The sequence below is a fragment of the Charadrius vociferus genome, unplaced genomic scaffold (genome assembly GCF_000708025.1).
Source record: "Charadrius vociferus isolate BGI_N301 unplaced genomic scaffold, ASM70802v2 scaffold2, whole genome shotgun sequence".
Lineage (NCBI taxonomy): Eukaryota > Metazoa > Chordata > Aves > Charadriiformes > Charadriidae > Charadrius > Charadrius vociferus.
The window spans coordinates 5025867-5039897 of NW_009647595.1; the positions used below are offsets into that span (position 1 = coordinate 5025867).

At 48.0% G+C, this 14031-nt stretch overlaps 1 protein-coding gene across 1 annotated transcript; it reads left to right on the top strand.

Annotated features, from left to right (window-relative positions):
• The first annotated feature begins 4268 nt into the window (after positions 1 to 4268).
• TRIB1 (tribbles pseudokinase 1) lies at positions 4269 to 7041 on the top strand. Its single transcript, XM_009881012.1, has 2 exons — positions 4269 to 4558; positions 6573 to 7041. The coding sequence occupies exons 1-2, from the start codon at positions 4404 to 4406 to the stop codon at positions 7039 to 7041; spliced, it is 624 nt and encodes a 207-aa protein (XP_009879314.1). The 5' UTR covers positions 4269 to 4403.
• Positions 7042 to 14031: the final 6990 nt, after the last annotated feature.

A 14031-nucleotide genomic window follows, 5' to 3' on the forward strand; every position in this document is an offset into this window, starting at 1 on the left:
CTCAACCCCTCTGATCATCTTCGTGGCCCTCCTCTGGACCTGCTCCAGCAGGTCCATGTCTTTCCTATGTTGGGGACTCCAGAGCTGGATGCCGTACCCCAGGTGGGGTCTCACGAGAGCGGAGTAGAGGGGCAGAATCACCTCCTTTGACCTGCTGGCCACACAGGAAAAGAAGGAAGACCCCCAATGGCTATTGACGTTACGAGGAGACTAATGCAGGAGGTATGCCTGGATGCTTAAAAGCCTGTGGTGTGACCTACAATGAACAAAAGACCACTGTGGCAAGTGTGGTAGCCCCATATTCTGCAAAAATCTTCCAGTGCTGAAATGCCACAACAGTTCTTCATGAAACTGTTCCTTGAATTCCTCCTGTTTTCTGCACTGCTTCATAACCAAACCAGGCTGGCATGCAAGCACTGGTGGAGATGGGTAAGGAAGACAAGTTTCAACCCTCTGAGAAGCACTGTGCTATGCAGGTCATCAGACACCATCCTTGGCATCCTTTTTTTTTTGCATTTTGGGGATCAGCCAAAATTAGAAAAAACAGAAAACCCAAAGTGAGAATCACTTCTCTGCTCTGCATGTTGGAATGAATCTGGTGGGGATGGAGAGGAGTCTGCACGTGAACCTTTTCTTATGATCCATACCCAAAACATAAGTCTGAGAATAAGGTAGTGAGCATTATTAATTTGGTTAATAATTGCTCCTATATGTTTATTCATGACATTAACGCTTTGAGTACCTGAAAGCATGCCAGGCATTTTAAAGAAGCAATGAATGTTTCCTGCGGTGAAGAACTGCCCCCATTTTGCAAAGACCTGACACCTGGGAGATTTAAGCTCGGGTCCATCTCAGCCACATGTAGACAACTGAAGTTTGGTCTACGTGGTCAGCTGGGAGAGGGCACCCACCAGCACTTCTGGGATGAATTGCCAAGGGGTTATCTTTTTCATCGTCTTTGGGGACTGCACGCCCAGTTTCTGTGCTGCAGTTAGCAGGGACACCCCCACAGAGCGTGAAATTTGGGGAATCCCTGTGAGAAGAGGGTGCCCGGATGCCAGGAGCCTGTGGCAGGACTGTGGGGTGCAATGCAGTGTGTTCCTCTGTGCTCTGCTCTCCTCACATCCCAGACGGTTTTTGGGGGGGGCAGAATGATGAGAAGGGCTTTTTGCCCTTCTCAAGGACCAATGGGTGCCACCCCCTATTTGGCTGCCAGTAGCCTGAGCCAAGCACCTCTGCTGGTCCTGGTGGCATGGGCCCAGCAGAGGTGACCAGGCGGGGACTGTTAAAAGGGGGGGGGGGGAGGCTGGGAAGGTGAAGGATACAACTTCTAACAACATGTGCAAAAGGATCTTCAGTAGGGCCCTTCTCCTCAATGGGAACAGTGAGGTGGCATGGGAGCTGAGAGAGCGGCATCTTCGGGGGGGGTGAGGACCAAAGGGCCGTGCTTACCCCAGCTGCACTCTCTCAGCCTGGGAGAGCTACAGGGGATGCCGTTATCCACCAACAATGCCCATGAGTATGTTTATGTGGGTCCATTACTATTCTGATGATGTGTCTACACCCTTCCCCATCCCCAAAATCACTGACATCCCCCCACCCCCTTATCTCGGACGTAGGACGCAGCCCACACATGCAGAATTCATCTACGTTTACCCGGCAGTGGCATTCCAATCATAAAACTTCCAGGAAGGGAAAAGTAAAACAAAGGTCTGGTGGATACTCCCACGTGGTTTACCTATGAGAGGAACAAAGGAAAATAGCCTGCTTTCAGAGCTGTGGTGAATCGCTCAGAAACCATCTGCAGACATGAAGGGAATTGTATTTCTGGGGGAGAAAAAAAAAAAAAAAAAAAAAAAAGGAAAATGCAGGCCCTGGGATATCCCTTTATGGCATATGCATTTTATGTTTAAATGCATTAATGGGACTGCTATGCTGTGAGTCATCCCGCACAAGAGTTTCATGTGTTTCTTAAAATACACTAGAAGTAGCTGAAGGCATGCACGGGTTTGCCGTGCAGTTATCTGTCAGGAATCTGCGCGAATACCTGCACGCGTGGCACCACGGGCTTCAGAGCAGGGGGGGCCCTCCCCGTCCCTCTATGCTGCTTAAACGGACCAGGGCTGGGGAAACCAAACTGGGATAGGAACTGATGCCGCAGCGTAACAAAACGCAGGCTCCCTGTGCTATTAGGGAAGCCTCAGCACTGAATTACAGAAAATTTGCATATATGTAAACAGAAAAGCTGGAGAGTTTCCTTCTGAAGCACTCTTGTCAAAACTACAGCTGTCTGCTTTTTTTCCAAGGATGATTTGTTGTCTGGTTTTCTCTCTCTTTTTTTCTTTCGTTTACCAACAATCCTGGCTGCAAATCTGTTTGCTATTCCTTCAGCCCACACTTCAGAGCTTGATGGTGGCTGCTGAGCTCGACTCACTGCTCCTCGCGGGTCACTTCAGCTGCTGCTCGCTCTCGGGGTTACTCCTTTTTCGGAGAGCAGATAGGTTTAACATGGGAAGCGCCCAACGCAAAGTATTTCTGACGGTGCACGTTAAGTCCATGCTCGTGGACAAACGGTGGTAAAAAGACAACAGCTTTGTGACGCAAACCTTGGGATGGATGACGGTGAATTAGCGATTAGCGAAAAGCAAGAATTGGGGCTGGGGGGAAGCTGCGGCCAACGTAGAAAGGAGAAGCTCCTGGGAAGGGAGCTGGGCTCGCCTTCTCCCAGCAATTAGCCTGGCTTAACTTTTTTTTTTTGGTTGTTGTTTTCACACGTCGCACCCGGGCGATGCTGTCTCGAAAGCGCCGCAGCGGCATGTGAAATCTCTGGCACCGGTTCCCAGCGGCACGCGCCGCTGGCCCATAAACCCGCTGCTGCCATTTCTAGGGCTGCCTTTGCAGAAGCGACGCTCACCCTTGGCATTGTCTATGCTCCCCCTCAGTTTCTATAGGAAGCTGAAAAAGTCCTTGACTAAGGTAAATATCACTTACCAACAACTAAAACAATATGTATTATCAACATTCCTTTCATACCAAATCCAAAATACAGCAGCCACTATAAAGAAAATTAACTCTACCCCAGCTGAAACCAGGACAAGTAGTCTGGTTAATTAGCCTAGGCACAGCACTTTATTTGAACTACTGGTTTCCAGGATAGTTTGGGTGATTGAATGCCCCTACAATCTGCACTTAGAAAGGTTGAAAAGGGCTGTAGAAAGGAGGAGGAAGAATGGAGCAGAACCAGGAATTGTAGATATCCTATTAAAAACAATGTGATTGTCCTGGCAGATCATGGAGCTGCCTTCAAAAGCTGCATCAAATCAGTGATATTCAGAGAAATAATCAAGTCCTCTCTGTATCTCTGTATGTGAAGCATTTTACCAAGACTCTATATTGACAAAAAATTGTCACAGACCTCTACCTTCACAAATTCAGGGACCTGAAGGGTAGAAAAAGCCACAAAAGTCATAAATTTACAAGACACACACAACTCCCAAAGAAGTTTCCCTTGAGGTAGGATTATTTTACAGTGATGAGATCTCCCCTGCTATTTACTGAAATTGCTTCTCTGAGAGTTTCTCAAAGCCAGGGGAAATGGACTGAAAACCTGAAAATTCAAACACTTGCAGAAGACTATGTTAGGACATTTCCAGATAAAGTTTTTAGAAACAGAATGGGGAAGATAAATCAAAAAGGTTTACAAAGACAGTTCTCTACCCTTTCACAGAAATTCTTCCACAAGCTTGAGAGGTAGATAAAAATTATTGTGACAGAGAAGAAAGAAGGGGTCAGAGGTAAAATAACTTTGCCAATGCCACTACAGTCAATCAGTGGCAAAACTGGCAATACAAGTCAGAAGTCCAACCTGGCGGTCTCCCATTACTCTCATTAGATCATCCATGCTCTTCACAGACTTTGTCTCATTTGCTGTGATCTTTTCAAGATGATCTCTAACAATATCATTGTGATCCACTACTTATTTCTGTGAGGAATTCTGTCTGAAATCTGTCAGCAAGCTTTACATATTTATTAGTAAAGTAATATCTATATAAAAATAAATATTTATTAACATTTATTGACTTAAAATAATCTCCCTTCCTCTCCCTTCAGGAAAATCCATTTTCTTCCTATTTTGACATCTGATCCTAATCTTAGACCTGATAAAACAGTGTGCCATGTACCCTACCTTCTGCTCTTTTAGATGCTGTTCGCGGCTGCTTTCAACGCCCTTGAGAACGAATTTTGGTTTGATTTCCTCTTTACAGGTGTTCCCCCTCAAACACTACCAGGACAAGATCCGGCCTTACATTCAGCTGCCGTCACACAGAAACATCACCGGGGTCGTCGAAGTCATCCTCGGGGACACCAAGGCCTATGTGTTCTTTGAAAAGGACTTTGGGGACATGCACTCCTACGTGAGGAGCTGCAAGAGGCTGAGGGAAGAGGAGGCTGCGCGGCTGTTCAAGCAGATCGTCTCCGCTGTAGCTCACTGCCACCAGTCGGCCATCGTACTCGGTGACCTCAAGCTCAGGAAATTTGTCTTCTCTAATGAAGAAAGGTAAGCGGTTGTCACCAGCCAGCCCTGGGGTGAGTGGGGAGGGAGGAATGCCACATCCAGAGACGCAAAAAGCGTCCCAGGGAGTGGAAATGGCCGTGTCAGCCGGGCATCACCTGTGAGCGATCCGAGTAGGTCCCCATCACGTGTGTGTAGCAGGTCACGGATCTAACCCGTACGCGCTTACTCTAAGTTAGATCTCGCCTGATGAAAGGGAGGGAGGAAGCTCTGCGGGAGCTTCCTCTCATTCAGAAGCTCAGTGAAACCCGCCGGTAGACAAAGGGACGATAGTTTGGATGCTCGTTAGTGCCAGAAGATGTCATGTGTGCCACTCAGTCCATGTAAAATGAATAAAAGGCCAAGAGAAGGAGCAGAGGGAGGCTGAGGCGCTGGGCCAGGGAGGGGGACCAGCTCAGCTGCGGGAGCAGGAGGTGTGAGGAGCTGGAGCTCGGGTCCCTCCTCGCGCCCGGGAGAGCTGCCCCGTGGCCATGGCCGAGCGGTGGCGCTCAGGAAGGGTCTTCTCACTGAAATCCCCTGCTGATCAGGGTTATGCTGCTAGCAAAAGACCAGCTGTGTCCTTCGAGGCGTTTATCCCTCCTCCACTGCTGGTGATGGTGCTTTCCGTGCTCCCTGTGCCTGTGGATGTGGGCATGCACGGGAGGGAAGGTGGGACACCAGTTAAATATGGCTTTGGGAATCCTGCTCTGAGGAAAAGCACTTTGGTAAAACTTAGCCTAAAGCCTAGGTTTGTAGAGAGGAGATCCAGAATCTAGTTGTTAAATTTAGATTAGGGAAATAATACACTATTTCCCTGGAGTGTTTGCTGCTCTTCTAGTGCCTTGCCGCACGTGGCAGAGCCAGAAATACATTTTTGATCAGGAAAACTGACTCTGACTAGCTGCTTATCCTGAGGAAAGCTAAAAAAATAAGTAAAAGCTGTAGTGGAGCTGTACTTAATCTGATGAAACTGGAAGTCATATTACCGAAGCAGAAGCAAACACATTTTCTGGGCTAACGCTTCTTCAGGATATCATTTATAGATGTGATAAGAAAATTAACCAGCGCTGCCCCTCTCAAACAGAAACAACCATATGTTGACATGCAAAGAAAGTAATTCCTTTGAAAGAAGCTATTGCAGCTTTTCCCGCCCATGAGAAGATGAAACATTTGTTGAAATGTTACATTGCGCACAGTCTCGCTCGTTTGGAAATAACGCGTTGCACAGGCGAGTGTCATGTGCATCCCATTTGGCAAGAAGAGGGTTAAGCAATGGCAGGCGGACTCCGGCTCTCCGGCACAGGTGCAGTTTCAGGGCTCCCGCAGCCGATCCCGGCCCCACGGTTCGCGTTGAGTCATATTTTCCGTTTGCAGAACCAATGGGTATTTGGCGAGGTCACGCTGAGGACAGGCTGCAGCCAACGCATCTACACCCGGCCACGGCCACGGCAGCGCTCAGCCCTGCCCGCGCCAGCCTCTGCCTTCCGCGCCCACCCCCAGATCCCCTTTCCCCCCAGAAGAATAATTGTTTAAAAAAAAAAAATAAAAAAATACAAAACTCGGGAGAGCTACCGGTTCCCGCCAGCGCGGAAGGGAGCTGGACTTTGGGGTTTGCAAAATAACGCAGCTGGACGCTGTATGCTCAAAGCCTGATGCGCAAATAGCGGCGTGTACAATGCATTGTAGCCGATTTACCCCCTGCAGCTGCAGTGCGACCTGTGTAGACAGGAGGTGACTTGCTGGTGTCTCTCGAGAGCCCTCGGTGTTGTTAAAATCCCCGGTCAATAAAATAAGCAGGTGTCGCTGAGCGCCCAGCCGACGCACGTGGCTGCGCTGCCATTACGCGGGTCCAGGACTCCAGGCAACTTCACCGCTGCAAATTAAAAAGTGTTTCCTCTCCTTTTCTTTATGCCGATGGGAGAAGGGGAGCCGGGGCTGCGTTGGCGGGGGGCTCGCCGTGCTCGCTTGTGCCTGGGTGTTGCTGTTTCTAACCTGCGGCTTCCTCTCCTGCCCTGCCTAGGACGCAGCTGCGGCTGGAGAGCCTGGAAGACACGCACATCATCAAAGGCGAAGACGATGCGCTCTCGGACAAGCACGGCTGCCCGGCGTACGTCAGCCCTGAGATCCTAAACACGACGGGGACTTACTCTGGAAAATCGGCCGACGTGTGGAGTTTAGGGGTGATGCTGTATACCTTGCTGGTGGGCCGCTATCCCTTCCATGACTCGGACCCTAGCACTCTGTTTTCCAAAATCCGGCGTGGACAGTTCTGTATTCCTGACCACATCTCCCCCAAAGCCCGATGCCTCATTCGCAGCCTCCTGCGGCGGGAGCCCTCTGAAAGACTCACTGCTCCAGAGATCTTGCTTCACCCTTGGTTCGAGGCGGTCTTGGAGCCTGGATATACAGACCAGGAGACGGGAAATTCGGATCAAATTGTTCCAGAATACCACGGAGACAGTGATGATATTAGTTCCTTCTTCTGCTAACCCCGAAATCTCAAAAACCTCAGCGGTTCTCACCTCTGACATCTTCGTAGGGTTTCGTTTTTCCACATTTGCAAACTCAACAGCATCTTAAAGTGCCAGTATGGTCAGAGAAGTGACCTTGTTCGAAATAAACGCCAACCCGTAGATCTCCGCTCCCTGAGTGTACTCAGAGTTTCATCCTCGTGCTCTGCTGGTAGGTCCGTCCTGCCGGCCCTGGAGGACCTGTGCAGCTTTGCGAGAGCCGCCTGGCTTTCCTCCTGCCTCCCGCATCCTCCACCGGTGTAACTGGCCGTGTTTTGGCTCCAGAGTCTTACGGCTGATGAGGTGTGAGACAGAAAGGCAGCCCTGTCTGCTTCCCCGCAGTGGCTACAGAGGCGCGGAGCCCCAGCAGCGATGCTGAGGAGGTGGGGGGCACGAGGCGCGCCTCTAACTGAGCAAATCTGACAGAAATGGGTAAAAAGGGGAATCGACTCGGCGCGCCACACCGGTCGGCCTGCAAAGTAGCTTTCTGACTGTAAGCACACTTTAATGAGGGAAGGAGGTCTTCGCCCACCACGGCCAGCCGCCTGCTTGCTGCTGCTCCTCCAGCTGATCTTGCTTTCAGAGCCATGAAGCTCCCAGATTCACCTGTAAGACAAATCACGGCTGTGGCTCTTTCTGAAGCAGAAACTGGTGGATCTCCCAGCCGGTTCCCCTCTGATTCCATCGCTGACCCAGAAAGCATTTTAAATAGACTTAAGCCTCGCGTTACCATGGTGTAGCCTATATAACTTTATGCCCTCAGCGAGCTTGTCAAGTAGCAGGTCTCGTTAGCTCCGAGTGCCAAAACATATCCGTTTACCAAACCGTAACACTATCGGCTGGGGCGCCTTCTCTTGGAAAACGATAAGGGGTATCTTGTACAGTACGTGTAAACACGGTCGTGTTTTCCTACAGGCTCAACTCTTTAAAAACATCACATCCCCTCTCCTCTTCCCCTCTCCACCCCCCAAAAATTTAGTCTTAAGAGGAAAATCTCCATACGCCCTTAGTTGATTATTCAGGTATGTTGTTTGCCTCTGGCTACATATTTTTTTTTCCCCTTAAATTTTTTTTTTTTTTGCATGATTATTCGTAGTCTTTCCAAAGTGCGTGGATAATAAATATATCTAAATCATTAATTTCCTGGGTTAGGGGTAAGTAAAGCTTAGTCCTGCCTAAAATTTCTGCTTCGTTTTACATTGGTGTCCAGTGGCTTACGCAAAGAGATGTCCATTCGCCTTAGGCGAGAGCGCAGCTTCTGAAATGGCCGTGAGGTGGGTAACGCATGTCCCCGACACGGCACAGTTGGAGTGAAGTCATTTTAAGGGTTAACCCCCGGCAAGCTGCAGTCCCACCACCCGTTGCGAGAATACCATGTATACCTCATGGACTGTGTACATTGTACATACCTTACTGTTTGGGGTTTTGTTTTCTCGTTTTGCTGTACTTTGTTCGTCCTAATAAGAGGTGTCGAAGAGCAATTTAATGTGAATTATTGTTGGCAATACTAACTTGACAGAATCATGAGCATTAAGAGCAGGGCGCTCCAGCTCTCCGTTGCACTAAACCTCTCATGATTGCTTGACATTTGTATCTGTGATACAGTTTAACCCTTCTATGAAAAACAGTACATTTGTATATATTGGTAGAAAACTCTGCCAGAAAAGCTAAAAACACTATGTCCCACTTGTAAATATGTATATGTATGTGGAAACCTGGATGATAAAGTCTGACTTGTAGAAAGTTTTAATAAACTCGGTTTCATAATGTTTGTCCCCATTTCTTGCGGGGTCTCGAGGGGAATGCAGCTTGAGTGTGTTTGGTTTCATCTGAAAAAGTGGGGGTTGGCCTCAAAGAGGATCAGCTCATCTATAGTCCCAGACGTGCCCCGCCATGCCTGAGCCCCCGGGGTCTGCGCCCGAACTCCCCCAGCTCTGCCCAGGGGAATCCCCATGGAGGGGAGTGGGGAGGGGGGATGGCTTCTGCCTCCTGGGGGGTGGAAAGGGCTATATGAAATGAGGTATCCTGTTGGTCTGATAAACAAGGGGGAGAGGAGTTACAGCTCTGCCCCTGAACCTGAGAAACCCTGTTGCCTTTCAGCACATATATTCGTTTCCATCCGCGCCCCGCGAGCAGAAAATGCTGTGGCACCGCAAGGCTGTCACGCTGCACCTGCGTGCGCGGTGATGCGATGCTCGAGCCAGTGGAAAATCACATCTCAGGTGTCTAAAAGTGAGCAGCCACAAGCAGAGGCAGTGGTTGAGAGCATCAGCTTTACCAGGGGGCGGGAGCCAGTGGGAAGGGGCTTGACCCGCTTCTGGGTCACAGCGCAGAGCCCACCCGGTGCTCCTGTTAAAAATGAGGGGAGAGATTATTAGAGCTGCTTTTCTTTGTGGTGAGAAGAGAGGAGTATAAATAGCAGCAGTATCAAGGTTAGAGAATGTGCTTCCCTGAAAGAGATCAAGCCACCCTTGTAATCCACCCGGAGCGGTGAGATCATCGCTCACAAGTAGAGAGGAGGAGGAAGAGAGTCTTGATTTTTATTTATACTTTGCCTCATGTTTAACTTTGTCCTTTTGCTTGAAATCTGTTCACCAGAGCAACTGCTTCCAGGCAGCTCTTTGAGCAGGAGCAACTTTTAAATAGGCTCTGCTTTTAGAAGGGGAGTGGAAAGAGAAAAGGAGGGAACAGGATCCTGGTCAATGACAAAGCAAAGTGCACCGACTTTAATTAGGCACCTTGACTCCCACTCTGCAAAACCCGCAATCTGTGCAGTAAGCATATTTTCTTAGCACTTGCTGAGTGAATGTCAGACACCAAAATATCTCAAGTTACTTTGCTGATATTATTCTTGCAAGACTTGTAAAAATACATGCTCCGCATAGCCTGGCTGATTAAATTAGCCCCTGCCCTACCATGCTTTCATGCTTGGACAGAAGCCCTCATGCATCCCCTTAAAACAACTGCAGGAGGTTCGTGTTTTGATGAAACCTTGAAAACTTTCAAAACACTTTCCCCCCCCCTGCAATTAAGTCATCCTTAGTAGGTGAACGTGTAGGTCATCCCATGACTTTATTTCACATGAGCTACACTGTAGAGCAATTAAAATAAACGCCAAATTGTAGTAACATCTGCAAACAGCCTCTGTGTTGCTTTAGGGATTATAATGCAACATCCGTTTGTACAGCAGAATAAATTGCTATTGCTTCGTAACCCCATCGTTTGTATTATTGTATACAAAGTTTCAGAGCATGTTGAAAGAACCAGCGTATTAAGTGATTAAACTTTGATGGTGGGTGTGAGAACTTTGGTTTATGCAATGCATTACATTTCTTTTTGAAAGAGTCATAATTTGTCTATTTTTAAATGGACCTTTTGGACGAGGACTGTCTGAATCTCTTATGTTTTTCTCAGAGCTGGTCACCGTCTTCATCTTGAAGTTGAAAGATGTTGCTGGCCTCTCTAAAAAGCTCTGGGAGCCTTCAGTCCTCCTCTGTTTGCTGCTGAAAACACAAAAGTTGAGGTTTTTCACAACATCCTGGACTCCATCCTAAAGCGGCGTCAAACTGCCTCCCAGTCAGGACACATCTTACATTCTAAATATGTATTTTTATCAACTCTTGATACTTCGGCTGCATTTTAGGCATCAGTTCAATAATTTTCTTTTAAAGTAGCACAGCAGAATTTATAAACCAGCTTCCTCTTAAAGTGCCAGGTAAAACCGCCAGCTCAGCAAGCTCAGGCTTAAGGTCAACTTCTCTTTGCCAAGCAGGTGATACTGCTGAGGTTATTTGCAGTTAATTAAGAAGGATTGGTAGAGGTTCAATTCTACCTATGCTAAAAAAATGCCCTGATTTTAGGAGAACACCGTCAGGTCGGTCAAAGGCACTTCTGCATCAACGTATTATTTATGAAAGAAAAGGGGGAAAGGAACAATTTTTTATACAGATGTACAAGAGGAAGATTCGTTGCACTTGGCTGGAACACAAAGCCGGTGCAATGCTCTTCTCTAGCTCTGCTTTAATGCACCGAGGGCAGGCCCAAGAGATAACTTGAAAAACACATTTTATTCAACCAGTGCTGAGTGCATTCTGTCAAGCAAATCTCTTCAAATTATCTCTTTATACATGAGCAGATTTTTTTTCCCCCGCTTTTTTCATGCTATTGCACTCTGTCAGGGAAAAAAACCCCCAACATTTAGCATTACGGCACTGCACAGATTTAGCAGCACAAAGAAATATCCTATGCAAATGCTTCTTACAAATATAATGTTTTCCTAGCGAGCATTGAGAAGAATAGCTTGACATGTAACCACGGTCTGAATTAATCCCTTGCAAAAAATGGCTTTGTTAAATGCAACATCTCTCAGAACTATTGTTGGTAAAAGTACCGTGAAATTTGCAACAGTTCTTACCATGATTCCTCCATAACTTGCAAAATCCCGTTCTCCAAGTGAAATCCAGAGTTCAGATTTCAGCCAGGATCAATGTTTGTTGCAGCAAAACGACAAATCCTTCAGGATATGAGTTCACAGCAGGAACTTTTTTTTTTATTTATGAAGCCAGCTATTTAGAAAATGCCTTAAAGAAAACTCATTAGTTTTCATTGCCCTGTATGTATTTATTTACAGTATTTAACCAGCTAAACAAGCTAATGTGCAGCACTTCATTTCCTAATTTGGCTTTGAAGCCGGAGCAGCAGAAGTATCAATTACATTCTGTCAAATGCAAACATTAACATAACTGTATGAAGCAATCATGTTTCTAACAACAGCGAGCACTGCCCAGAGGACCAAAATAAATAAAATTCATAGAGCAAGAGGTAAGGCTTTTCTTTACGGCAGGATTAGGGCTGGCGAGCGCCCGGGCGCTTTCCTCTCCAGGGACATTTGTCTCGCGGGGCTGCGGAGGCAGCTCCGGCGCTGAAACGCAGGTGATTAATAAGGCACTTGCTCACGGTCTCATCACAGCGGGCGTGGATTTCTGCATGCAACTCCCACTGTTATTAATGGTTAATTAATGTGTAATTTGCAGAAAGAGATGAAACCCGGACCTCGGCGGTGCGTTGCGAGCGCACAGGCGGGCTTATCGTTCGAAGAAATATCAGGGTGACACGAAGGGTGGATGACAGAAAATAAGTGTGGCATGAATCAGCTGCCCCGTGTTTATCATACGGCGCTGTTGTGGGAAAACATTCACCTCCACTGACTACCGTCTCCTGCCAACAACAAAAGTCGAGTTTGATAAATTATTAGTGGAGATGTTCTCAGTGGCTTTGCTTAGATTTTACTCCTCTTGCGCAAATTGCAGATTAGGAAAGGATTAAGTAACAACAGTGTGGCTAAAGTATTACACATCGCGCTGGCGATTAGCCAAAGAATGTAGCATGCAAAAGCTGACATTGCCTAAGAAATCAAATATAGCTCCGGTCACCACAGAAAATGACTCTTCCCCACCACCTAAGGTAGTTGCTCAGTTTCTCCTGTGTCACCCAGCGTCTTGCACCAGCAAATTGTTCATTACAGGGCTTCCCCCCCCCCCCTTTTCATTTTTTTTTCTTCTTTTCTTAACTTCCAGGTAGTGACAAAGCCGTAAACATTTAGATGAATCACAGAAACCATAAATGTAATTGAGTGTAAAGCCATTGTTGGGCCTTGCGATAACATCCCCATCAAGTCCCCACTTGTCAGATTCGTAGTCTCGCTGAGGTTCAAATACTGCGAGTTGTCTTTGCTGTGCAAGCAACCGGGGGGAAAGTGTCAACATAATTTTGGGGCAGAAAGCTGCACAAGGCTCTGCAGATGGGCGGTGAGATGCCTGGTGTGAGTAAGTGTTTCCCCTGGCGAGTAAAGGCAGCAGAGTAAGGCCCACAAAGCACACCCAGGAGCCTTTGTTGCAAAGCAGTGGGGCAATGGCCCTCAAAGCCCAGGCACAGGGTAAAACCCACCCTGGTGCTTGTGTGAAACTGTTGGCTGACAAGCACAGTGGTGAACCCGGCTCCTCCCCACTCTCATGCCTGGGCCTGAGCTGCCTGGTCTGGGGGGAAGGCAGAATGCTGTCAGGCCAACAGGTCCACCTGGCGCCAGGAGAAGCACTGGCAGATGCCTACAGATGCGGATGGGAGCAGGGCAGGTGCCTGTCATGCTCCCCTTGTGATGTCCCCCCTGCAGCACAGGGACACTGTACCTGAAGGAGTCCTACAGGAAATATGGGGAGGGACTCCTCTGGGAGCATAGTGAAGGATGAGGGGTAACGGTGTTAAACTGAAGGAAGGTAGATTTAGATTAGATATCAGGAAGAAATTCTTTACTCTGAGGGTGGTGAGACACTGAAACAGGTTGCCCAGAGAAGTTGTGGAGGCCCCATCCCTGGAGGTGTTCAATGCCAGGCTGGATGGAGCCTTGAGCAACCTGGTCTGGTGGGAGGAGGGGGGTTGGAATGAGATAATCTTTAAGGTGCCTTTCAACTCTAACCATTCTATGATGCTATGATACCATGGCCCACTGGTGCATGTTGGTGTTTAACCATCCCTCAAGGACCTTCCAATCGAGCAGTTGCTTGGCTGCCTTTGACCCTATCTGCTCGAAATCCTGCAGCTGTGTATTCCAGAGCAGAGCTTGGCGCTGCTTGGTTAAATTACCTTGCTTGGAAAGAGGATATGCTCCAAAACACAAGTAGAGGATTGGAAACACTGAAGAGGACTGACTGGCCCAGTTTTGGAGGGACTCTGTGCTGTCCTCGCTCCCTGTGGGGACCAGAGGCCATGCGCAGTGGCTGTGCTCCATGCAGGGCAGCAGCTTTTGGAGGTGGCCGCAGTCCCCAGGGTGGTGGGGACTTGAGCCCAGTGGACAGAAAGACTTAATCAGTGAACTCATGGGATTTTTTATCATGAGTCTTGTGATCCTTAATATGTAAGAACCCTGTCCGCTGAAGTTAATGATCTCCAGGAGATTTCAAACTTTCATGTGAG

Bases quoted from the DNA above. Each gene is read 5' to 3' on its own strand.
- TRIB1 (XM_009881012.1), top strand. From the start codon at position 4,404: ATGCACTCCTACGTGAGGAGCTGCAAGAGGCTGAGGGAAGAGGAGGCT. The intron at 4,559-6,572 runs GTAAGCGGTTGT...TGCCCTGCCTAG, and splicing joins GTCTTCTCTAATGAAGAAAG to GACGCAGCTGCGGCTGGAGA.